Source organism: Heliangelus exortis, chromosome 4, assembly GCF_036169615.1.
Source record: "Heliangelus exortis chromosome 4, bHelExo1.hap1, whole genome shotgun sequence".
NCBI classification, from domain to species: Eukaryota; Metazoa; Chordata; class Aves; order Apodiformes; family Trochilidae; genus Heliangelus; species Heliangelus exortis.
Window position 1 is genome coordinate 31,226,439 of NC_092425.1, and position 26,771 is coordinate 31,253,209.

The window sequence follows — 26,771 nt, forward strand, 5'->3', positions numbered from 1 at the left end:
GATCCTGCCTGTGCTTGCACTTCTAAGCTGAAGGCTGAGGGAATAATCTCTGGTTTTTGACAAGTAGGACAGCATTGGCTCTGATGTCCATTGCAGCACAAAAGTAACATCCACAGCCACGGCCTGGGGAGAACCAGAGCCAACGTCACAGCTCACTGAGGCAGAAAAGGTCTGTTCTGGCCCCTGCCCCAGACTGCATGATCCTGCAGCCCTGGGTTTGGTTCAGACAAAGTGAATGAGGCAGCTGCCAGGAGAGCTGTACCACCTCCTGGCACCATGCTGGCACGTGCCAGCACTGGCTGTGTGTGTGACACTGGGACAGGACCGAAACAGTTCTTGGGTTGTAACCTGCAGAATCTGGGACACATGGAAGTGTGACATTTCCATCCATGTCCTCCTGAGGAACAGAATCACAAAACAACAAACAACAGTGCTGATACAGAACAGCAACTCGTACCCAGAAGAGGTGTCATGAAACGAAGAACTCCACCAGGGAAAAGTGATGTCTCTGTCATAGCCAACACATTGCTGACAGTCTGAGAATGGAGGTATCTGACTGTGGTGGGTGTGTGAGCTGGTGTGTGCCAGTGCATACCCAGGCCTGGCCTGGCAGCAGTGTGGCCCAGCTGTGGGACTGGGGAAATCTGTTGCTGTTAGCATTCTCTGGCTAAATGCTAATTTGCCCATCTGTAAAATTAAGCCTTGACCAGTTTGATTGCTGAAAGACACAGATAACTGAGGGAAGAAATTAGATTAGTTGGAATTTGAAATCCTTCTCCTGACCAACATTTGCCAGGGAGCCACAAAATACTAGCCCATGTAAGCTAATAAACCAGCACACAGCTTAATTATGGTAACCTTCTCATAACTGGAGAAGTCAAAGCCTGCCTAGACCTGGTTTATAAACAACTTACAACCTATGCTAGAGTTTCTGGAATAAAAACCATAACAAATACATTGAGTATTTTCATAAAAAGAGCACAGAGATCAATTTTCTAAGAGTTCTACAGGTTAGAGTGGTCAACAGCTCACTCTGTCAATTAAAATGTCATGGTCAGTTTGATTCCATGAATGTTCATAGCCATAAGCCAAAAGAACAACTAAATATCACTGACACTCTGGTGGTGGCCTCTTAAAGTTTACTGGCATAAGAGAGGCAAGAAATTTTCACTAGTGCTACTGTTCATATTGTAAAGAGCACATATACGAATAAAGGGCATCTATTCTGAAGGGTTCAAATTAGGCACCTTAAAAAAACACTAGAAGTATTAAAATTTAAAGTACAGAACTGGGTCTGCTTTCATTTTATAAAGCAACTGAGGGCAAGGCAGAATGTTCCTCAACACGAGCTGCTTGTAGCAGTACAGCACATCCACAATTTGGTACCAGCAGTATAATGGCATTTCTCTAGCACTGACAGCGAAAAGTATCATTTCTAAATAATTATTTCTTCCCTTTCTCTGAGGAGATCCTGCCTGCTTGGGAGTTTTTCCAGCTCCCTCCTTCCTGACTGGCACCCTTCCACAGCTTTAAACTAACAATACACACAACTCCTCTGAGCCTGCATTAAATGCTGATGTCAGTCAGGAGATCTGGCTTCTCGCCCTGGCTGCAACTGGCTCAAAGAGCATCCTCAGCACGTTAATTCACACTATTTTGTTTCTAAACCTGCTGTATGCAATTGTTACAGCGATATTTCCATAATTTTAAATGCATTCTAAAAGCTTCTATGGGACTGGGAGGAAGAGTAGTCTTGTGGTGGGGACACTGAATTAGGAGATAGAGTAACAACAAAAGAATTCCAACTTCTGCTGCTAATGTAAGCTTCAGGAATGATACTTCACCACTTTTCTGCTTCAGTTCATCTGTTAAGTGGAAGTATCTGACAGCCTTGAAAGAAGGAGGAATGGGCACACTCATTGGCATTTGGGAAACAGCTGGCAGCTAGGCTTAAGTGTTCAAATATGAAATATGTTTGGCAATGCATAAAATTTTTCAGTGTAAATGAAAAGGTCAGTGTGTTGTTCACCTTCTGAAAAAAAGATAGATTTAGCAATGTAGTAGGAACAATAACTGCATTCATTTTTCAGGATGTTCAACTTTCTAAAAAAAGAACCTCTATTTTTCTATTTTAAGTTTGGCTTGTGCAAATAACTGTCTCTCCAAAACCACTATATATCCATTTTGGGTAAATGGAAAAATTCAGGGGCAGGGAATGACATCTGTATTGCATCAACAGTGAGTAGCACTTGACACCAACTTATCAAAGTGTACAATCTTTCAAAAAACAAAACAAAACAAAACCCTTATGTTCCGTGTTATCATGGAAAATATTAGCAAAATATTTCTGGCTTTTGTTTAAAAGCCCCCACAATTTTTATCCTCCATTACCTAGTTTTCACTGTTCATTAGCATTTCCTTGAGTCTTGTCTCATCCTATTCCATTCCAAGCAGTAGGCCTGATGGTTTCTCCTTTATCAGAGGAAAAGGATAGAAAGTACTGTGAGAGTACTGTTTGTCATGTGAATTAAAAATGTAATCATGTTTTGATTCTTAGATACAACAGTAGTAAAGGATACTAAAACAGAGGTGTCTGTTAAGGAAATCCTGTGCATTTATGGCACTGCTTTATGATGCAAGATGAAACATAAGTCATGAAATCCTCCGGCTTCTGAAAAGATACTAGTGGTGAAGAAAAGAGTGAACTTTGTTACTTCTTTTGGTTACATTATAACCAAGCTTTCTTGTTTGTTTTTATACAAAATAAAATGAAAGATTAATCAGAAAACCAAACTACCTTAACTAACAAGATCTGCACCAGCCCCCGCAGATGAAAGAAAACAGCAAGACCTGCCAGCCAACCCCTGACTGTCAGTGGCTGTCCCTTTAACACAAAGAGCAAAGGAATCCCCTGCCCTGAGCTGCACATCCACACTGAGGGTGAAATCCAGCTCTTGCCCATGAAAACGGGATGACTTGCTTGGTGGTTTCCAGACACCCAGTGGAAACAGAAATGACAGTCAGTTTGGGTTATCTTCCTTACACTGTTAGCAAGTTAAGACTGTAGGATTAAGTGTTCTGGCTATCTGCTAACAGTAGTAAACATGAAAAAAAGCAAGATATTGGGCCAGTGCCCAGAGATAACATGGAATTCACTCCCTGTGTGGCAGGCAGAAGAGAACAATCCTCCCCTGAGTGCTGGACATTGACTCAACAGTGGAGCCCATTCCAAGCTCTTGTCTATGTTTTAGGTTTTATGTGATTGTCTTCTCAGCCACAAAATTCATAACTGCTAAAATTATTTTATTCAAGTTACATTAGCATTTCCCTCTTGAGCATGAAAGCAGGTTAGATATCCTCTTCCCTACAAGCAGTATCCATCCTCTCTCCAGCAGTGTCAGAGCATAAGAGATTTACCATGTGCTGAGGCTCATTTGGGATTCTGGATCTCAGCAAGAGAATTGAGGGGAAGAAGGATCTGTGAAGAGCAAGGTGATCTTACACCATTTTGGAAGGAAGAACAAGAGCCCAAGGACAATGTTGCTCAGCTGACAGTGGAATTAAGTCCTCTTTGGGCAAGTACTGTCCCTTAGGCAAGGTTAGGTCAACTAAAGTGAGACTCTCCATAACCAGTGTAACAATAAACACAACTTAGCTTTAGGGCCTTGGCGTCCATTCATGAACAGAAGGGACATCTGACACAAAATGTTCATCTGGGCTGAAGTCATCCTGCCACTTCAAACACTTGCAAAAACATTGGTGAGTAAACTTTAGACTGGCAAGCTTTATGCTGGAGTGAGTATATTTTATCTTCCCACAGACAGCAAGAAAAAGAGAAAGCTTAAAGTTGTCAGGAACTTTGCCATGTGTTCTAAGTCCACTCAAGCATGATCATATATCTGCATTTGACCAAGGTCAAGTGATCCTGCTGAGGGATCCAGCTCTGATCAATCAATCAAATCTCTATAAATGAGCAAAAAATCACAACCTGAATCTCCACAAAAACTTGTGAAGAGATAATTTCAATCTGAATAGCTGGATACAAAAAACCCACGAGGACAATGTGACAAGTGACCAATGGGCGAAATGCAGCATATAGCAGGGAACTGCCACAGAGAGACATCAGAGATCCCATGAATTTATTCTGTTTTGCAACAGAGGGTTTTCTAGTAGCTGTGACTCTGAGGAAGGAAGAGTGGACAACAAGCAGAGCAAATTGGCAAACTGCAGAAACAGAATGCAGAGCTCAAAAAAGCAATAGGGATGCTCTCAGTGTGCAATGACAAAAGTGAAGCTCTCAAGATCATCAACCAGGCCTTGATTGCGGTTGAAACACTTGAAAACCTCCTGCTCCTCTCCCTGAAGTATAATATCTCTTGGTCTTCTCAGTGTCACCAAGCTGAGGGACAATTAGCTGAGCTCTGCAGGCTACTGAGGAGGCTCTAGGAGAGAACAGCGGCCACACAGCTTTATAGACACTGACACAACTGGATATACCATAAAATATTAATGATAAAAGGAATGTGAATGATGTGACAATTAAATAGGAATTAATGTTCACTGCCACTAGCTATTTGGTCATGGAAGGACTTTGCAACCCCTTCCTACAGCCTCCCACTGCCTCCTTAAAGCAAGCACTGAAAAGTATCAGGAGGAAAAAAAAACCACAACTTTTCAAAATTTAAGGAACATTTTCTGAAATGCAAGTAACTTAAGGTAACTTAAGTAACTTAAAGTTTTCCTTGATTTTGAAAGACATGCTATTTGCAAAGATGTCTCATTTCCTTTGTGGAGAAGCACCACCTCACACTGGAGAAAAATTAAATCCCAAGCACTTCTACTTCCAATAATAGATAAGTTACCTAGCAAAAAGAGTCTAGAAAGCATTGAGAAAAAACAGATTATGAACAGAATATGACTAATTTCACTTTCAATCACAATGTAATTATAAAATTCAACCATTGCCCATGTGTTACAGGAGATACATATTTACTATGAATGCCCATTTCCATTGCGTAGGACTTCATGTTAGTTAAGATGTCCATATTCACTTTATCCTCTTGGGACTCTCTAATAACAAATAATACAAGCTATTTTGCCTAGCTCTGTTTACATAATTATCTATACACAAAAATAGTCCTACTGCCCTAAGCAAGTAAGTTTTGTGCACTTCAGTTGCAACAGGAGGCCAGAAAAGTATATTGAGTTCCACAGTACAGACAGACATGAAAAGCAGCCAGTCTTCTCAGTTCTACACAACTTACTTAATAACTTAATAAAACTATTTCTAATAGCCTTAATAGATGCCAAAAGGACATTGATTTTTCATAACTAAATTCACCTACAATCCCCATAGACAGCATACAGATTCAACTGATCTCTTACTGTAGTTCAGATATTTTAAAGCAACATCTATTTCAGTAAATTGAAAAAACCCCAACAGTTAGCACAGAACTTCAGCTGCTAACCATTCCACCTCCAACCTATAAGAAAAAAAAATATTACCAGTTTTGCTGGAAAGAGCTTCACTTAAAAACTATCAGTTCACTTAAAAACTATCAGTTCAGGTTTATCTCTCAGCAGGTGTAGGGTCCAGGACTTTTCTGGAGTGAATGTAGCTATTTTGCAATTAACACAAAACAAGCATGTTGGTGTAAAAGCTATTAATCTGAAAATGATCCAATCCTGCTCTCACTAGAGTCACAGACCAAGTTCCTACTGTATCTTAACACATCACAAATGTAGGTAACAAAAAGAGGAGACAAATACCGTATCATCCTGTTCTTTTCCAGAATCAAGCTGAAGAAATTTTAACTTTTGGAATGTTGCCCTCATATCATAAGTCACCCTGCTCCAGTGGTTTTGGACAAAACCCTGGTGGGAGAACAGCAGCAGCTGAGAAATGCAGCAGCCCCTTAGAGGCAACTCAGTGCAGGCAGCAACCCGCCCGGCCCTCACTGCGCTGCGTTTGATCCCAAGCTGCAGCACAGCCCTTCCCTGGAGATTTCCTGTGTGATGTGGAGCTGACAATACTGCTGAAACCTACTAATACAATGATTTGCATATATATGTAAGTTTTGTCTGGTGCATATAAATCTGCTTTTTTATTATAGTACCTGTGGTTTTTATTTTGCCACGTTGTGTTGTTGATTATGTTCCTTCTCAGTTGTCTCAAATGTGGAAAATTTTATCAGCAATGTTCCCTTTCACAGACTTACCTTACTGTTTCTTATCTCTCCCCTTCCTACCATCTCCTCAGGGTTTATTAACCCACTCAGTGTATTGTCAGCAATGATGGGGATTCTTTGCTCTTGAGATTTTTATATATTTTTGGCTAAGTATACTGTATTTCAGTAACAGCAGAAGCCAGAAAATGCCAATAAAATCTCTTTAAAACCATGATTCAAACACTGTGTCTACTAATGTTAAAAACCACATTCCCCAGAATTTAGCTAGCTTTCCGTTCACAAGTTTGTAGCCCCCGGCTTCATTACAAAAACCACTCCATATTTAGTTAAGCCAATCCTGTTTGGCTCTTAAAATCAGAGAGGAAAACATTTATGAAATATAATACCTAATATAGAGAATTTTTAAACAGAGAAACAGGATTTGTCCTTGTGGTCCTTTTGTGGTTTTGATAAAGCTGCATGGCTTCAAAGGGCTCAGGATATATTACCCTAAGACACCACTGCACATTTTGGCCACATGTGCTGACTGCGCTTCCGCTCCTCTGCCAGAACAATGGAAGGCTTAATGTGCTGAGTCAGCTATCCCACAACCACAGATCCACAAAGATTGAATGCATTCCCCTTCACAGGTTTCTTTGAAACCATGCCTTATAGCTGAGAATGCTAGATTGTTGCATCATTTCATGTAAGACTGCTGGAGTAGGTAAAATTTGGGAAATGCGTAAGTATTTCCAGGAATAAGGCACAGAATATTGTTTGATGTGTGGTAGACAACAAATAAAGTTTCAATAAAATAATCACAGGCTCATTCTGCAACTTCCTCCCTCCTGGATTCCCAGCAATGATAGTGAACTCCGGCAATCCAGGAAAAACTTGAAAAAAAAAAAAACCAAACCAACAACAACAACAAAAAAAAAAAAAACCTGAAAAGCTGAGCTCTTCATTCTGACAATCTGGTAAATTCAGATACCACTGCAACTTGTGAACCTGAGCTTGCATATTTGAATGTGTTCACAGGCACAAAGCATAAGTGAACCTCAAAAGCTAGCAGGGTCTTTTACCCCAGGATGCAGTTAATAAATAAATTCTCACATCTCCTGTTGGATTCAATCATAATTTACAAGAAGAATGTAGGCCAGCTTTAATTCATTTTGCCAGTTTGTTTCTAACATGCAAAAATTTGTACTGTACAGCCAAAGATCAAGAGCTTAAAAATATAAGATTCAAGTATTACATTCTGTCACTGTAGATCCATGTCATCCTCATACCCAGCTGGGACTGAGCTCCAGTCAAGAACACAGCCTGGAAGTCTAATTCAGCTGATGTCTCTCTCAAGCTGGCATCAAGACTTCTAGAACAGACTGACACGTCTGTGCATGTGTCTGTGTGTAAAAGTCAGCTCACTGACAGTTATCTGAGAAAGGAAAATTAGTCACATATGTAGTTCTTATATGGCTTGCTGGAAGTGTAGAGCCTCAGCTTGCATGAAGGGATTATTCCTAGACTGTGACAGTTTGTGCTCTGTAACTTTAACAAAGATACCTACCTGTACATCAGAAACCTGATTTTGCTTGTTTAAGCTTCCTGGGAACTTTTCTAACTCCCTCCCTTTTCTAACTTTCCCAGCCCTAGCTTGCATACTGATAGCCCATTAAAATGGAAAAACTGAAATAGAGGAAAAAAATGTCTCATTTTAAAGGAAAACTTGAAGCATGCCTTCTGCAGTTTATAAACTTCCTCCTCGTAAAAAGGAAGGCTGCACACAAGCAATTCAAGAACTCTGAGGTTTGTTGCCCCTAGATGTATCCGGTTCATTATGGAGTTAAAAACATACATGTAAAGAGTATTCTGAAGTTTTCAGGTTTCTAGAAGAGAAATCTTGGTCTTTATCTAGATAGAAGCAGACTGTATTAAGCTCAGAACATGACTGAAAGCTCAGGTTTTCACATCCATCAGATATTCTGCTGAGGGGAACTGAGACATCCCAGGACATCACCTGCTGCCAAACCACTAAGCCCAGTACCTTGTTTTGTCAATTTTAATAAGTAAGAAGAAATTCCAGAAACACTTGTTTCAGTTCTAGAGACAGTACATTTACTTAGTGTTGGTTCTTGAGCTAGCTCACTGCATAGTAAACTAGGAACTCATTACAATACTTTTACTGGCATTTATTTCCCGCCCCCCCCACCCCCCCCCCCAAAAAAAAAAAAAAAACAAAAAACAAAAAAACCATGAGCAAAACCCAAATGGAACTGCAAAAGGACATTTTAGGGGAAAAAAAAAAATGGGAATGTCGATACTGAAATGATTATAAAAGCCCACCAGGTATATTTTACCCACCAAGGTATTTTAATTGATTTCAACTAGTCTTAGATTAAGCTTTCAGTATCTCTAGGATAAGGTGCAGCGTTCCCCTGCTGGTGGAAAGCAAGAGCAGGAGAGGTGAGAAGTGTTACAGGATCTCACATTTGCTCTGGACAGCCACTAAGTGGCACTTAAACACCTCATCTCAAACCAGGGTGAATCTGCAAACTCTTGAGGAGGTTGGAGCGAAGAGGGGGGAGAGTTACGCACTCCGTGAACTCATCCCTTTTAGGAACAATGAAGTTCACTTCCCGCAATTAGAAACTTTCTAAGGGCCTGGCTGTGCACAACAACGTTACTGAGGAAAATGCCCCCGTGGAGTCACTGTGCAGTGCTCTGCAGAGGGAACTTCCTCCCCCAGACCCCGGTCCTGTGCCACTTTGAATTACTCATTTAAACCAGGAAAATTAAAGTGCCTCATTGCTGCTGGACTGGAGGTCAAACTAAAGCAGCCCCAATATCTTAACACAGCTTCTAGAAATGTCTGCGAGTTCAGGTTCAGTTGGAGATGATGCACACTAGAATGGGATTTCAGGCAACAGAGAATCTCAAGTGATCAGTGGGACTTTTCTTAAGACCATTTCCTACAGATTTCATCCTTTCAATTGCATTTTTAATCAAAGAAAGAAACCAAATTTTCATAATTGTGGTGTTGAATCAACTATTTTAATCACCCTTAACATGTTAATGTATGATAGCTATCATTTTTATCTGTTTAAAAGTGCTTCTGTTTCATTAAAAGTCTTTCTAAATGAATGAATTAAAGAAATTTGAAAACAATTTTTTCCTATACAAACAATTTAACTGCCAATGGAAAAAATCTGAAGAGAAAACCAATAATAATAATAATCAATTAGTTATTTGGGTTCTAACCAAGCGAGTATCTACAATTATGTTCAGTGTCATTACTTGAGGTATGGAACTAGCCTGAATTTAAAGCACACTTCCAAGTCATTGATGCTGAAAACCTGTGTAACATTTACGTACCATTTGCTTTTTAGAGTCCCAAAGAAATACCTCCTTTTCAGTTAGCCACAGATCTAAATGCAGAATACCCCCATTCACAGATATTAGCTGCAAGCTCTATTTTTCACCTTTGTCCTGAATGCAGCCTCCAGAAAATTCCAGAGTTACGAATTTTATCTTTAATTCTTACTATCTTTAATTATTTATCTTTTAATTCTGTGAAAGTTCTTTATGTTAGGATTAGAAGCACAGTATATATATGCAAAAAAGAACTAAACAAACCACAGTACATCATGATTTACTAAGAATACAATTATTAAGTACATTCTACATGTATGAAATTAATTTTGTGAGATTCTTTCAAAGGCTGAAACAAGAAGCTTGCAAATGAAAAGCATTCAATCAGTTATGCTGCAGCATCAAGCTTAACCCAATGCATGAGGAACCACCAGCATCCAAGCTGGTTTTATGACAAGCAGTAGATCTCCATCACTGTCACCCTGGGAAAAGTGGGGGGAGGGTGGGAAAGAAAGGAGAAGTCCACATCAGCCAGCAGTTTCATACAAAGGACAGATCAAGTATAAACTGGCATTATCCACTCAATCCTTGTATCAGATCCTCAATGATCAACCTTTAGGGCAGACACAGATATCCATTTAAGCCTCTATTTGTCCAGTCACACAAATCATTCTTTAGGAAAATATTTCCCACAGCCCTTCCCATAACTTGACGTCCACAGAGAGGGTAAAAAAACAGAATATAGTACAACCATGTCTACACTGGGCAAGGGAAAGCACTGATTTTACGACAGTGATTTGTTACCATTATTCACTTTGACATATAACAGGATGGGATTTTGTGCTGCTAAAGTAAATAGAGCAGTTCTAAATGCCTCCTCTGCATTGGTTTTCTGCTCCACTACAGCCAAAGGCCCACATCTGATGACCCTGAGGGCAAAGCATCATCATCAGCCCAATGCAGGCAAAATTCCAAAAGAAAAACATGGAAAAATAAGGAGCTACTTCAGGAAGGTGATTTACTTAGTATTATAAGTTACAAAGTTATACATGTATAATTTAAAAATTATTAATCATCATATTTTATTGTGGAAGGCTTGAGTTTGTCTATTAGGGCCATTTTAGAATCTGAAAACAAGAAAAAACTACAATTGCCTGAAGATGTATGCAGATGTTTAAGTGGCTCTAAGTATGCTAAAGCTCAAGCTTTTCAGAAACTTGGGAAGCACAGAAAAGATAGTTTTTTTCACTAGTCTTGAGGAAAGACCACTGATGGAGGACCCAGTCCTACAATCTTATTTGTACCAGAACCACTGTTGAGTCTGTCTGCAGAGATTGTACTAATCTACACGACACATATGGCCCCTGTTTATTCATGTTTGATAAAAGTTACCTTCCCCCATGTTTAAAAACAGATAGTACATGATTTGAATGTTCTCTTTCACTAACTAAATTACAATGTCCTCAATATGTTCTTGTACTCTGTTCCACAAACACTGACACTGTATTGTTAAGGCTCAAAACTCTTCTTTGGCAAAACAATCACATGAGGTTAGAGGAAATCACACCATATTTCTTAGAAAGTAAGAATGGACACAGGAGAACTAATCTGAGCCAGGATGTCACAAAGTCACTCTAGAGCCTGACAAGAGCCCCATAAAGTCTTGGGATATTGCTGGTAGGGACAGGCTCAATGGCCACTAAAGCCCCCCGACAGCAGAGTTCATGTACACGAATCATTTGAACAGATCCCAAGATAAAGTTGGTGTTATATTTATGATCTGGGCTCTGGATGAGCATAAAGCCTGATTAATTGTGAGAGTGTCCAAAGCACAGCTGGCTGTTTGCATTACATAGGACACTGTGTTAAGATTCACACAGATGAACTTTGACCTACTTTATACTCCAGACTACAGACATGCACAAGTATGGATTTGGTTTTGCATTTGTTCTGTTGGATTTTTTTTTCCTTGCTTTTTTACAATATTTTCTCCAGTTAGCAGCTGTGAGACAAGGGAGATTTCTTAAATCAAAAACTAGTGCTAGCAGTTTGCAATTACATGGATTCCATCAACCCCCCCACAAAGGTGCCTATGAATACGAGGCAGAAAACAGCCAAATTAAGCTGTCAGATGCACTGAAATAAGCCCAGTTACCCCATTTGTTTCAATGTTTTATGCTTTTTATGCAATGTTTTAACCTCCCTAGACTCATCAAGCAGTAAAATACTACAGAAAAAGAACACCTCAATCTTTAAAATTGTCTTGCCTGAGTTCCTTTAAGAAACAGAAATGGTGCTAACTAAAATGAGATACTCAGTGAGGCCGTATCTTAGAGTGTAATGTAAAAAACAAGTTGCATAAGAATCCTCAGTCATGAAGCTGAGCCTCACAACAACTGCTTGGGAGTTCACTGGGCCTCTGCCGTTCCTTTTATAGACGAATAATGTGAAGTTCACTCACAACATCAGCTCTGTGCAGCCTCACAGAGAGCCAAGTGTTGATTATCTGAAACCAGCTTCTCCAGCACATAATCAGATCACACATGACACGTAATGAAGAGTAATAAAGATGCATTACAGGCAATATAGTGTGATCTACTTAAGTGAATACAGTATTGTAACTTATAAAAGTAGCTGAAGGTTGTTTAAAAATGCAGTAACTGTTAAAGCAACTGGTGGACAAAAAAAATAAGGACCTCTGATAAAATGAGAGATCACTATTTTAGCCAAACAGCTCAACAACAGAGCAGGCACTACATTTTTTAAAGTACCTCAGTTACTCTGGGGATGGGACTTATCTGTGTCTGTCATGGGGCAGATTTGGCATAAGCAAAGTCAGTGAGCAGGCTCAGGTCTCAAGCAGGTGTCCCACTCCACTACAACCCCACAGGCACTGCCACTCTCATGGCAACATTCCTCCAGCTGCCAGAAATCCAGATCCTGGGCCAAAAATTGTCTCTGGTTTATGGCACTACAGAACAAAGATTTAGAAGAAGCAAGCAGACTCATGCAGTTCTTGTGCAGCTGTGATCCTTCTTAAATCACATGCAATATTTCTCTATAAAACAGGTAAGAAGAGTTCTAACCAGTGTTTTGCCATCAACAGCTCAGGTAAACACAAGCATATATCACAGGCTGTTATGACAACTTTGTTCAGATTCCTGGAGGCTGGGAGGAGGGACACACAGCACCACAGAAAGAATTAAACTTAACCCTTTCAAAATCAGAACTGAACTTAAATTTCTTCATGCTCTAGTTCTGCATGGGTCATTGAGAGTGTCACACAAATATTTCTCCTTACAAGACATCAGGCTCAGGTTTCTAGTCTGTCTCAAATCCCTTAAGCCTCCAGTTCATATCACAGAAAGAAAAAAGAAGAATCTTTCAAACTTTCTGAGCATCTGCTTCATTTAAAAAGGTGACTTTTAGTCTGCATACAGGAATTTGTTTTACCCTGCAATCCAGAAGAACAGGTGGATTCTACAGACTGCTAGAAGTAGCCTCACATTTGCAGCCCCTCATCCTGATGGGATACCTAAGTAACTGCTGGAGGAACAGAGCAGGGCACCCAACAAGTTTCTGGAGAGCACTGATAACTTCTTGACCCAAGTGACAAGAGAATGTGATGAGCAGAGGTGATCTGCTGGACCTCATACTTACCAATATGGAAGGGCTTGTTGGGGACACCATGGTCAAAGGCAGCCTTGGCTGCAGTGACCATGAGATGGTGGAGTTCAGGATCACAAGAAGTAGAGCAAATATCAAGATCTGCTGTTAAATGGCAGAGGACATGGAAAAGGCTGATATACCAAATGCCCTCTTTGCCTCAGACTTCTGTGAAACCAAGTTTAGAACTGTTACACTTTATTTACAATAAATTTAAAAGTATAATAAAGGACAGTACAATCTTAAACTGCCTTAAATCTACACTAGCCCAGGGAACTATTAGATAAACTAGTGACCGGTGTTCAATTTGCCAGTCAAAATATCCATCCAGTAAGATGATACATACCTAATTAAAATAAAGATAAAGATAAATAAAGATAAATATCTTATTAAAGATAAAATAAAGATAAAAGAAAGATCAACATGGAGCCTGGAATTCCTTTTCTACACTGAAAGCAACAATGGAAATTACTCTTCTGCAATGCATTGGTTACTTTGTTTCTGCTAGAGAGGGAGATCCTGTGGAAGTATGCAGTTAGCTTCTCAATATCCAGATCCTTTATTCCTTAGAGTGAATGACCCACTAAAGGAAGAGGTCCTATGGAAGGGCAGCAGTGCTGTGTTTGGGGAGAATGAGCTCATGAAAGAACCAGCACATCTCACCTACAGTTCCAAACACTGTAAGTGAACACAGTTCAAACTACCACATCTCAAGTGTAGGGCCATTAATTTTTAATTATATATATATATATATATAAAATATATATACATAAATATAAATAAAGCTTTCAACAACAACAGTGATGTCAATAGCATCACATTTCTGTAGAACATAAGCAAACATGAGACCAGAGGCTGCTGGAAAGACAGGTAGGCTGGTAGCATGTGTGTTTCCATTTAAGCTATGGCACTCCTACAGCATCCAAGCACTCTGCCAAGCTGTTCAACAAGGCTGAATTCTTATAATGAAGGTACTATCCTGCAAACACAGATTCACTGGAGAGTTAATTTTTCCTCAACTTCTACCACCATTACTCAGCACAGTATGCATCATCCCCACCTATGACCTGTCTATCAGCAGTCTTCATAAGCTCCCTGCAGGCAATATAATTAATGCAAACTCCATCCCTGAGCACCTACAAAGAATATGCACTAATACTTCAACCTCACCATCAGGCAGAAATTACTTATTCATGAGGCCTCATCAGAACCTACACAGAAAGAGTGAAGAGAAAAGAAACTCCACTATCTCTAAGTAGTGGAAACTTACTGAGGATAGACATGAAGACGGAAGGAAGACTCCAGATCACGTATCTTGGCAGATCTGCTTAGAAAGGGAACTCTAATCCATAAGAGAAGCTTTCCCTAGGCTTCTGTGTAAACCTGTCCTTTTAGTACTAAGTACTAGTACTTCTGGCACCCTTCCTTACTTACTGCTATATTAGCAGGGAAAGTCAGCTGAATGCTGCCTTGGTCACACAATGGAAAAATCATACAAGAGCTACAGAGTGAAGACAAAGGCCACATGAGGGCACTGCCTTTTCTTTAAATTCTAAAGAGAAGCAGAACAAAGAATTCCTTGCAAAGAACCGTGACATTACTTGGTATTAATTACTTGTCTACTGATTTCTTCTTTAAAGTGCAAATGGTAGTAATGGAGCAAGAATGAACCTAGCAGCCCTGTATTCATACCCAGGAAAAACCTCGCATGTGTCCCCACATCCCCATTAATTCTAGACTTTAGCCAAATATTACAATCAAAAAAAATCACCTCCCATTAATTGAATCCTTTTAACAGCAATATCACTAATCAAGTATATGTTCTCACTCAGTTTGAATATATAAAGGGGTACAACTACAGCAAATGGACTGCAGACTATCTGCAACCCTGATGCTATAAGCCTAACCCCCCACAAAGTTCCAAGTGCTTCTCCTCCTCTTCAAAGGCTTTCACTGTTTAATCTTCTACCCACCTGCTTTCATCTTGACATACTAATCCTCCTAGTCTACTTCTCCCACAGTCATCCTTTTGCCCTCTTCTATTTATCCTAAGGTGGGGATATACTCAGAACTTATTTCCAAGGACAAAGCACCTTCTACTTCAAATCCTCAGTTAGCCCTGACCAAATCTGAGAATTGTTTGTCAAATATAGCACTACTACAGATTTATTTATGCAGATACAAACAATATTATTACAATTAGTAACCATGCATTGGTTTAGTTTGTGTCTGGAGTGTTTTGTTTTGTTTAATTTTGGTTGGTTTTGTGTTTTGGTTGTTTTGTTGTTTTTTTTTTTCCAAATAAAAATAGAAGAAGTGCAATTGTCACAAAAGTTTGGATTGAGTGAAGAGTTGTTATGACCATATAAACTCTGTGATTAAACCTATCTGGACTACTCTGGCTCTTCCAGTAGTAAGAATGACAGCACAGAAGTCTGCTGAGTCACACAGGCTTCAAAGACTCAGTTTCTGAAGTTGAATATAAGCTGAGGCAACATAGTGCTGAATACTTCATCCCAGTTCATTCGCTTTTAAAAAACAACTCCCTCAACTTGTAACAAATGTATACAGTACACTCCTGCCTTTCAAGCTGGATATGTGCAGAATAGGGAACATCAGTTCAGTCCTCCTTATAAATCATGAGAGTAACCAGGGCAGAGTAACAACACCCTGGACAGCACAAAGGAATTACTTAAAAAGTAAATTAATCACCATTTGCAGATTTCAGTAGAGCTTCACTTAAGAAGATAAGAACACTTGGCATTTCCATTATCCTTTTCTTAAAACATAGGTCCACAAATACTTGATTAGATGTCTATCTCCTAATTAGGAACTCAGCTTGCAGAAAAGTCAAGCAAAACAAACCTTGCAATCAAAGCCATTTAAGAGACAAGAATTCAATTTCCTTTTGAAGTGGAGGGTAGTTTTTAAAGGGCAGATAGCTGTGTGAATCTGGGGCTACCTAATTAAAATAGGCATCCAAAATTTCCAGGTGTTGTCTCCAAAAACATGTAGACACAACTGCAACTGCAGATATATCTAGAGACTTACTTTGCTCTCTTTCATTTCAAACATGTCTAGAAAGTTGATCAAACATGAAGAAAATATACGTCAACCTTCTGTTAAAAAAAGAAAATGTACCAGAGGTGATTAGTGTTGTGAACTAACCACAGTCCTGTAGAATCACAAGCCACTAGAGTAAGTGCATAAGAAAAATATATTTACTAGCTTCTATTCAATGCAAAGTCCTGAAGCAACTATTCCTTATTTCTGCTCCATTCCATATATAAATTTTTACATTTTAACTTGACAGGATTTCTCACTTGAATGCCTCTGATTTACAACATATTTGCCTACTTATTTACCAGCCTTTTTATCTGGGGGGTTTTAACAAAAGCTGTTTCCATATGTTTTGATCTCTAAGCTTGAGACCATGGATTTGGAACTGTACAGTGCTCTGCTATTGGGCAGGTTGGCATAAATCCCATGTGTGCTGTATGTTCCCATAATACCTCCAAGGTGCTTCAGCAGGACACCTTCTATAAGACAGGCAAGCAGCATGTAGCAAGATGCTGTCTTCCAAAATTGTAACCAAGGTCAACACTCAAGAGGTAAAGGAAAGTTTACTGCTTTGTCCCGAGTCGGACACAACAGCTTTGTGCCAAATCCTACTTGCTTTACACATTCATGAGAGAAATTGTCTCACCTTACTCTCAAAGAAGAGAGGGACTATTTTTAGTGCCTTCACCTTTTCAGCAAGGCCACAACTTGCTTCTAGGAAAAGCAGACTGAGCCAAATCTCGCCTCAGTATGAGCTACATCCCCGCATTTCCTGCCTCACACCACAGAGCAGCAAGTCTGTGTCAGTCACACCACTGGCCTGTGGCCTCTGGCCTCTCTCCTGTTCTCTGACACCATGTGCCAGGCTCTGGAAATTACAGAGCTAAGAAGAGGTTTCCACAGTGTCCTGTGGTTGGACTTGTGCTGCATGTGGAGCCTCCACTCCACCCCATCCCTTCTACTTCTGAGAAAGGAGACAGACATCTCTACTTCCCAGTCACATAGGTCTCAGCTCAGGAAAACAGAAATTTGAGAGGTGTGGGTGCAGGATTAGATAAAGTTGACAGTGACTCGAGGGTGAAATCCTAGACCCAATGACATAAACGAAAAAACTTTCACTGACTTGAGGGCCAAGACTTGAGGGCCTTTCTAAAGTACTTATAAGTCTTCTTAAAGACTTTTTAAAGACACTGAAATTCAGATTCTGATCCTCTAGGAGATCTACACACCTTTCAATGCATACACTGAGGAATTCAAATTCAACTGGACCATTAATATCAAGTAAAGTGATTCCTGTAGGCAAATCATAGTGAGATCCAGTCTCTAATTATAAACATAACTTTAAGATCTTACACTGTAATGAAAAATTGCAAAGAGCACAAAAGGAACTCCATTTTAAAAGTAGCATCAACTCTTCCACACTCACATCATACCCTGAAAAAAAGTACAGCAGTAGGAGAAGAACAAATTCTGCAGTATGATTGCAACAGTTGCTTATTTTTTGTGTTTTTTTTTTTTTTCTTTTTACTTACTTTTGTCTGATCATCAGCTTTGAATACATAGCAGATATTTCTCTGATCTGCCGCTCCATCCTTTATCAGACAAGCAAAGTAGCTTGGATCATGGCTGTTGTGAATCAGTTTGTGGACATCCTGTGGCTTGTATTCAAACACAGTTGAACAAATCAAAGGATCCCACTGCTGGATTTCCCCTGTGTCTGGCTGACACCTCAAACTTGCTGGTGAAACATAGAGTCGGATTTGGCTGACACTTGGTTCTTCTTTGGAAGACTTTGTACTGAGTGTCTGGATCTCTGCCACAATCCAAGGCAGCATGGACATGGTGGTTAGGGAATGCACTGGCAGAGAACCAACCAGCTGGAGACTGAAACTTGCTGAGAAATCAGTAGGTGTTTGGTACTTTTTAGCTTTGAATGTTATTGGCTCCATTTTATAGTCCTTTAGGGACTATACCAATATTCAGTTGGTATAGGGACTATTCACCAATATTTCAGTTCCATGGAATGATGGTATCTGGAGGGTTCTTTTGATTAAAGAACAGAAGGGTTCTGAAAGGGAAAGAAATAGTTATATAGGTGCTGGAACCTTGCTATAAATGAACTGTCAGTAACACAAACATTTAATAGCTTAACATAAGAAGAGACATACTGATTGTCTACCCTGACCTGTCATGTACTTCTTCCCTGCACTGGGGTTCCAACAAACATGAGTACTAAACACATTGGTTTAGTGGAAAAAAAAGTCAATCCTGATCTAAAAGTTGCTTTACAACCCTTGCAAAAGCATCTAATGAGTAACTAAAATAAAAAATGCACATTTTTTTCTAGCCTTTGTTTGCTTCATGGGCAAGCACACGTGGATCACAATTGCCTATTTCAGTCCTAGTATCACAGAAGGAACTCAGCTGAGCTATTCTGACCTTTGTGACAGCTGAAGTCAGTGCTTGCTGAGACACCTTCATATTTGGAAACAAACACACACATAAAAGGTTAGTTTTCTTGTACTTAGGTGGATGATTTTTAATTTGTCCATCAACATGGAGTTGTTTCCTTGGGTTTAGTCTGCTAAGTAATCAGGAAACCAGACTTTTCCCTTAAGTAACACCCTGGAAACTGTCATCTGAAAAAGCCAGTAGCAATCAACTGACTGATTGCTGATAAACCTGTCAGATAGCAGAGACAAACAACAATCCTTACAGCATCCCAATAAAAAACAGATAATTCACAATTCATGACTGCATTTTAAGGGCTGCCAGCCATCCAGGAATACCTAAGGTTTGCCACATTGATATGGTATCATTTTCATTTCTTAAAATATCAAATGGAACCAAGTTACATACAACTCTCTTATACTCAGCACCTACAATTACCATGCTACCACATGCTAGTAGTTTTAGCAAATAAAATCCTTTAATTGCATTTATCTATCAATTTGGTTTTGCAAAATATAGTCTGTGGTATGAAAACACCCAGACTGGCATTTGTTATTCTACCATGTTTTAACTTCTGATTAACTGAACCTGGTCTCAGCTGTTGCATTACTTTCTGCAAGACTGATGAGAAGCTGACAGGTCTATAATTGCCTGTGCTTAAATGCCACGACACCAGTTTACCCTCAGCCTTCTGAGAATTTCCCATGAAAAGACCTAGAAAAAAACAACATGAGCAGTCCCAGAAACTCCCTACAAAATATTTTTAATTATATTTGAACAAGTATTCAATAAATGGCACCTGTTTACTGTGGCAACAGTATTTCTTGTCTTTGTTCATCTACAAGCGTAATCAAAAATAGCAGTATTTTTCTCATGATTTTTCATTAAACTTTGTCCTTAACTTGTCCTTCTAAAAATATTTTCAAGCTGAGTTTCCAACCTTTCTAACCTCTCACCTTTTTTTTTCCCCACACACAATAATGATTTTAGAACTTTTGTATCTTTTGACAAATGAATGCTGTGGCAATATTACCAGTTTCACAGATACTCAATTTAGAAGGAAATGCAATAGTGCAGGTTTTAAAGATGATATTTGAAGAAATCATCATAAGTAGCCTCCTAGATTTGTAGAACAATTTTTAAAAGCCTTTTTATATGCTTCTGTGTGTGTCTGTGTATGAGGGGTGTGGGGAAAAGGGCCATGAAAATCCAGAATTGCATGTCTTGTTTCAATTATACTGCAACTCTTTTTCTTCTGTTTCACAATCAAGCATAAAAATAATCGTCTTTGAAATCAGTAGGAATGCATTGCAGCTTATGGGACAGCAGCTTCAGGAAGCATTTTACACTTTATCAATACAGACTGCATAATACAATTAGAATTACAGTTTAGCATCTGTCTGGAATCAAAACTGTCACTGCTTCTTTGACACACTATTAAAATCTTTTTCTGCTTAACTATAACAATGAAAACCAGTTTAGCAGCTGCAGTGAAAATTGGACTAATTCATTATTACAATGGTGTGTATTCAAAACCACAAAAAATTGTGGTTTTAGCTTTTACAGTTCTTGTTATTTAGTGGCATACATCTCAGGATAAGAGAGCCTAAGAAAACTCTTCTCAGCACAGGTGATGGTGACCCATTAGCCCCATACTTTTTAAACTGTATTTCTCAATTGTGTTTTCTTGTAACTTTTTTTTTTAAAGAAAAAAAAAAGCAAGCCATGTAATAATAAAATGCATGTAAAAATACAATGAAGTCATCCTCATTTAAATCAACTTTTCAAGTAACAGAAGTTTTATTTGGAGTACCACTATCTGTCCTGTTCTTTTAGCCCTGATCTACAAGGCACTGCTGTCTCCAGTAGGTATAAATATCACAGCATAATACACCATTTTGCATGCTAACTCTAAGTATCAGAAAACATTAAAAAAAATGAAATAAAATAAACAAAAAACCAAAAAAACCCCAAACAGGCTGACACTGTCATATTTGACAAACACTGTACTGATTGAATGTATTTAATATAAATGCAAAGCTTATTTCATTAAAAAGAGGTGAATACCAAGAAACACCTTGTGAAGTCTAACAGCATAAATGCATTGCACATAAATAGTGCAATGTCTGTATTTGTTATTTCTAAAGAAAAAACATTAATTCTAAATCAAAACTAGAAGTCAGAATGCTAGGCTTTCCCCCTAACATTAGCAGAATCTAAAAATGCAGTTTCCCAGAGCACAAATTTAGAAGCATTAGGTCTCCTAATCTAACCTGTATCATTACGTATGTTACTGTCCTGTGTGTTCCATCTCCCTCTTCCATTCTTTTGTTTCCTCCTCTTGACATTCTTCTCTTGATTTACACACAAATCCTACCAGAAACTATACCAGTTTCAGGCTGCTGGTGTGAATGTCCTTTAAGTTTACACCAAGGACTAGGTTTTACTTCAAGACTATGAAATATTTACATGTAGGCTTAATTTAGACCTAAAAATAACCCTGTTCATCTCAACAAGCCTATTCTGAGACATAAAATTAAGCACGTCACAGCTGATGAGTGCCCATGAACTCCATCTGTCCTGACTCCACCAATTGGAATTTTGGCACGTTCAACTACCTCTGTTTGCCACTACTCAGTTCATTGCCTCCAAAACTTGGCTCTGCAGGCACAGTACTTGTTTACCACCCATATTAGTACAGTAGGCTCAAAGATTCTTCCTCCCAAGAGTCTGCCTGGTAAGCTCACAAGTGGCTTCTTCAAAGCGAACTATTTCATCTTTAATCCAAGAGAGAATAGAAAAGGTATAAAAATAAAGCCACCCACTTGTTTCCTTCCACCTAAACTTTGATCTTCCTTTGACAGCTCTAAGTGCCATTCAGCTCCATGGCACGGGGCTGGGAGCAGACTGCCAGGTTTTGTTTTGCTCTGCACACAAGCTGAATGTCTCCAGTTGTTCTCCCAGTGCTCACAGACAAAACCGAGACAGCTCCTTTTTATCCCTTCTATCAGCATCTTATGAACGACCTCCAGTACCCTTGCACTCAGAGCTGAGGAGAGGTTGAGTGAGACTCCCCAGCTAACAGCTTTGCTGCCTCTTAGAAATGGTATTATGTATCTTAATGTTGCCACTTTTTAACCTGCTTTGATTTAGCTCTCTTTGCTCCATCAGCATAAAAACCCCAGGGCCAAGTGTACCACATGTGATATTTACACGAACCACACTAATAAATCTAACCTCACCTTCTATATTAGGAGACACCAGACCAACTCACTAAATGTGAAGGATACACAAATGGGATATATGCATTCCCCTTCACTGTGATCTAACCCAGCCACTTCTCACAAGCAGGAGTGGGCTTACAAAGCACGCAACATTACACTAGCAAAATCTGATAATGTGATGGTTTAAAAAAAAAACAAACAAAAACAAAAACCATGTATCAGGCTCTTGTTCTCCCAAATGGAATTATATTCTCATTTTTTTATATCATTAGAAACTAAGAGACACTTTCAGCAGGAAATCAGGGTAATAGCAGGACAGTATGAAGAGTCCACTTACAAAAATTAGTACCTCTGCCATTCTGGAACCTGGGTTCTCCCTGCATGAAGGTACATGCCTACGCAGCTGTGCATCATGTAGGACAGCATTCCTCAAAACACATCTCTCGAGAGAGGAAAGACTTCATAGTGAAAACAAATTACAGGCTCTGCCTGTCATTTGATCCAGGTCAGCTTTGAGGTCAGGAAGGAGAATCTTATGGAATACAAAGACTGTGCTTATTAACCTGGGAGGGGGACACGACACTGGAAACCAGGTCTTGGCAGCTGGAGGAAAAACTAGGCAGACTGGGATGGACTCAGACTAAGACAGAAAAAAAGGCAAAGAAGAGAGCAAGATTGTTGTAAATCAAAAGAACACACACAAAATTAAAAACAAAAAACAAAACCAAACAAAAAACCCACAAGAACAACAACATAAAAAAAGCAACTACAACAGCAGTGAAGAATTGTCCTTCTGTTGTTTCTTCCGGATTGGACTAAATTCAATACAGATGTGGTCAAAAGTTTCAGACTCTTGTTCAGAACATGGCTAACTACTGCCCTATGCAATCCTTCACTCTCCTCCAGCTCTTCTGTTTTGGTAGCAGTTGAAGTGCTGGGACCCACAGTAGAACTGTAGTAGAACCTTCATCAAGCAAGGGAGCAATTAGAGCTCCCATATATCAATAACTAAATGAGGAGTTTGACCTATGAGCTACAGAACAGAAAGACTCCAGCTTCCTCAACCTTTGCAGTTCATCTGAGAGGTAACTGTGCAGTTACTCTACACCAGGCTGACATGAGAGCACCTGGTTACTTTTTCTGTAATGAGTTTTCTTTCTCCCCTCCAAGAATCTAAGCAAACCTTCCAACCATAAAGCAAGGTCTTGTGAAAAACAGCTGGTCTTAAAGAACACAAATTGGTACAGCTCTTCCCTGCACAGTATTAGTGCTGAACCCTGTGGACAAATGGAACCAGAGGCACTCATACTGACTGCACTTCACCACTGATTACTTTAGCAGAAATATCATACTACTCAAGGATTATGAGGAAACCTGGCCTGCATCCAGAGCTCAGGAACACGAGCCAGAACTAAATACCACTCCTCTCCCTCTCTGACTGAAATTTACATTTTCTTCACTCATGCTGACAGATTTCTCCATCCACCTAGCAAGATACAGAGAAAAGCACAGATGAGAATATGTATTAGGTATGTCACAATATGGTCACTGATGAGAAGAGGTTCTTTTGTTTCCATCACTGTGCATGAAGTTATTCTCTTCACTGGTATCACAACATAACAATCATTTGATTGTTCTATGGGGCAGCTAGTTGCAAGCTTTATCTTTTTTCTTGAGGCTTGAAGCAATATTTTTTGCCTGTTTTCTGTACATAAGATTCATATACTATACCACGTTTCTCTCGGTTTTCAAGTAGTTCTAATTTAAGTCAACCTGGCACTTAGAATCACAATGCACCCTTCTCTTGCAAGGATCTTCTTTTTATCTCATAGCTACTTATCATCTGTTCTTTCCCTCTGGACCTATGGCTTCCTGTGGTCAACAGCACCTACAGAAGTCAATTCACCCAGAAATTATTTTTAATTTCTATTCTTCTTTCAGATACTTGCATTAAGTGCTGGCTTTTAAAAGATTCTCTTCAATGCCACCAGCAGCTTCAGATCTGACCCTGAATAATGTTTCACCATGGACACTGAGCAAATAATTTGGCTTTATGGTAATAATCACACTCAAAATATTTACTGACAGCTAGCATTATATCACTTCTCAAATAGGTTGAAAAATTCAATTAGACTATCAATAAAATTATTCCAGCAAAATTGTAAATTGTTCTTCGTTATAAATATACAAGTGTATAATCAACTATAAAATGAAGGAAATAGCTCACTGTTCCTGCCCTTGATACCTGTTGCTATTTCCTTAATAGAGTCCAAAGAAATTATTATGATGATGATGATGATGATGTCTTCTGAATCAGCCTCATACAGACCTGAACAAAATATTAGGCTGTTCTGTTTATAAAAGAAAGCTTGCTAGACAAATTACATTCTGAATATCATTCCTTTTTATTCAATTGGATACCCACAGTCAAAATACATGTGTGCAACTTTTCAGTTAACCAAATTATAAAGTAAAAAAATTGTCGTCATCCACATATCATAGAATGCATTTCACATTCTTCCCCGCCTGTCATTTTCCTCACCTACAAGCAATTCTACCTTTGCATATTTTACCTATGACTTCCAGCATTTCTATAAAACAAGCTGTGACAAATTTCCACGTCAGCCTGTTAAAGTTTTTGAAGTATAATCATATTCATCAGCTCATATTCATTTGCTCTTCATGGGATGTATAGTTTTATTAATTTTGACCCACAATATTCCGTTCAATCTCTGGGCTTAGCGGCAGGCACAAATCCCACCATCTGCACTGCTAAGGGTTCCTGCGGCAGATCTGCCATAGCAGCCTCTCTCCCAAATACAACAAACCATATAAAGGTCTCAGTCTTTCCAAACTACAGCATAAACAACCACGTTTGCTTCATACTTTTCATGAATGCGGTTTCAAGGGATCATTCCCTTGTTAATTTAGCACACGTATTTAAAGGACCGTAGAAATACTGCCAGTATGTGGGGGATTTTAAGGTGAAACTACAAGTGTGCTGCTGCAGGAAAGGTGTTAAATGTTGCCCCCCCTGAGGAGAGCGGCTGTGCTGCTGTGAGGAGCAGCGAGTTGTGGAAGGAGTTTTGCATCGATGGGTAAAGGAAAGGGACCGGTAAGAATGAGGAAAAGAATTAAAAGCAGACTGTAGCCCCACGTCCATCTCAGATTAAAGCTGAGCAGGTCTTTTGGTAATTCTGACAAGACACCAGGTCTCCCAGGACCTTGCATGCCGAGAAGTGAGACATCGGCGTCCCCACTCCGCTCCGGCCGCCCCGTCCTGTCCCGCCGCCCCTCAGAAATCCTCTCTCCAGAGCAAGTGCTGCGACTTCACTCGAAAGATGGAGGGCAGGAGCCCTCCGTACCCCACGCCGCGGGCATGAAGCGGAGCCCCGGGCCGGACCCGCTTCGCAGCCGTTTCCTCTCGGCCACCTCAGAGCCCGGGTACGGCACCCGGACCCGACCCTTTAGCCCAGCGAGGAAGAGACTGGGGGGAGGCAATCACTCTTCTCAACTTTCACTTCCTCAAAGCTAAAAGCCGCTCTTCCTTCTGCCCTCCCTCCCAACAGGCGGGATGTCCCCGCCAGGGCTGCTCCCCTGGGCCCACCGGCAGCAGGGGCATGGCGGCCCCCACCGCGCCACGGCCCGCGGCTGCCCCCCGCCAGGCCTGGACCTGGGAGCAGGGAGCTGGGATCAGGGAGCTGGGAGCTGGGAGCAGGGAGCTGGGAGCTGGGAGCAGGGAGCTGGGAGCTGGGAGCTGGGAGCAGGGAGCTGGGAGCTGGGAGCTGGGAGCTGGGAGCAGGGAGCTGGGACCTGGGACCTGGGAGCAGGGAGCAGGGAGCAGGGAGCAGGGAGCAGGGAGCTGGGAGCAGGGAGCAGGGAGCAGGGAGCAGGGAGCAGGGAGCTGGGAGCAGGGAGCTGGGAGCTGGGAGCTGGGAGCTGGGAGCTGGGAGCAGGGAGCTGGGAGCAGGGAGCTGGGAGCAGGAAGCTGGGAGCAGGAAGCTGGGAGCTGGGAGCAGGGAGCTGGGAGCAGGGAGCTGGGAGCTGGGAGCAAGGAGCTGGGAGCTGGGAGCTGGGAGCTGGGAGCTGGGAGCAGGGAGCAGGGAGCAGGGAGCAGGGACTGACCGCCCCCCCCCCCCCCCACGCCGCTTACCGCCGCCTCACAGGATGTGCTCGCTGCCTGGAAGTGCCTTCGGCGGGCAGCGGCCCCGGGCTGGGCAGGGAACCGATAACGGTCTCCGGGCCGGGGAGGCCACAGCACCACCTCAGGGCACCGCAGCGGAACCGGGCCAGGGGACTGACTGCTTGCCGCCTCTTGTTGCTGTCTGCCCCGCCTCGGCCTGCCCGCCCCGCACCGCCCCTACCTGCCGGCGGTCCCGGCGGTCCCGGGGGGAGGAGGCGGGAGAGGTTGGGCCGCACACCCAGCGCCTGCCGCTCACCGCCTCTCTCCTCCCGCCGCAGCCAACCCAGGCGAAAATAGCAGCACGGCGGCTCCCAGGCCCGGTGGGGGCCGGGAGGGAGAGGCGCCCGCCAGAGGCGGCAGGAAGCCGGCGACAAGCGGGCGCCCATGTCGCGACAGAGGGCAGCTGAGACCCCTTCCCCCGGCCCCTTTAGTCCCCTTCGAGGGGTTCGGCCGCGCTGCGCCGTGTGTCTGTCACAAGCTCTCGTCTCCCCTGGGGAACGCGTCCGTAACGCCTGGGTGCAGCCAGCCCGGGTGGACCCCAGAGCTGCAACCGGGAGCACAGGGGGTAAGAGGGGAGCCGCGATCAGAAGGAAGTTTCCTCCTAAAACGAAGTGGCCCGGCACCTGCAAGCTGGAAGGAGGCAAGAACCCC

At 41.1% G+C, this 26,771-nt stretch overlaps 1 protein-coding gene across 5 annotated transcripts in view; it reads right to left on the bottom strand.

The window, feature by feature from the left end:
- Positions 1-26,317, bottom strand: part of TBC1D1 (TBC1 domain family member 1) — a 93,126-nt gene extending 66,809 nt beyond the window's left edge. For 3 of the 5 annotated variants that reach the window (XM_071743751.1, XM_071743748.1, XM_071743750.1), the window contains exons 1-2: positions 26,091-26,316; positions 17,795-18,330 (exon numbers count right to left, since the gene is read on the bottom strand). In XM_071743751.1, the coding sequence (XP_071599852.1) occupies positions 17,795-18,211 (417 nt within the window). In that variant the 5' untranslated portion in view covers positions 18,212-18,330; positions 26,091-26,316. Of the gene's footprint in view, positions 1-17,794; positions 18,331-20,986; positions 21,155-26,090 lie in introns of those variants that run through there. The other 2 variants (XM_071743746.1, XM_071743747.1) reach the window with 2 other exon arrangements.
- Positions 26,318-26,771: the final 454 nt, after the last annotated feature.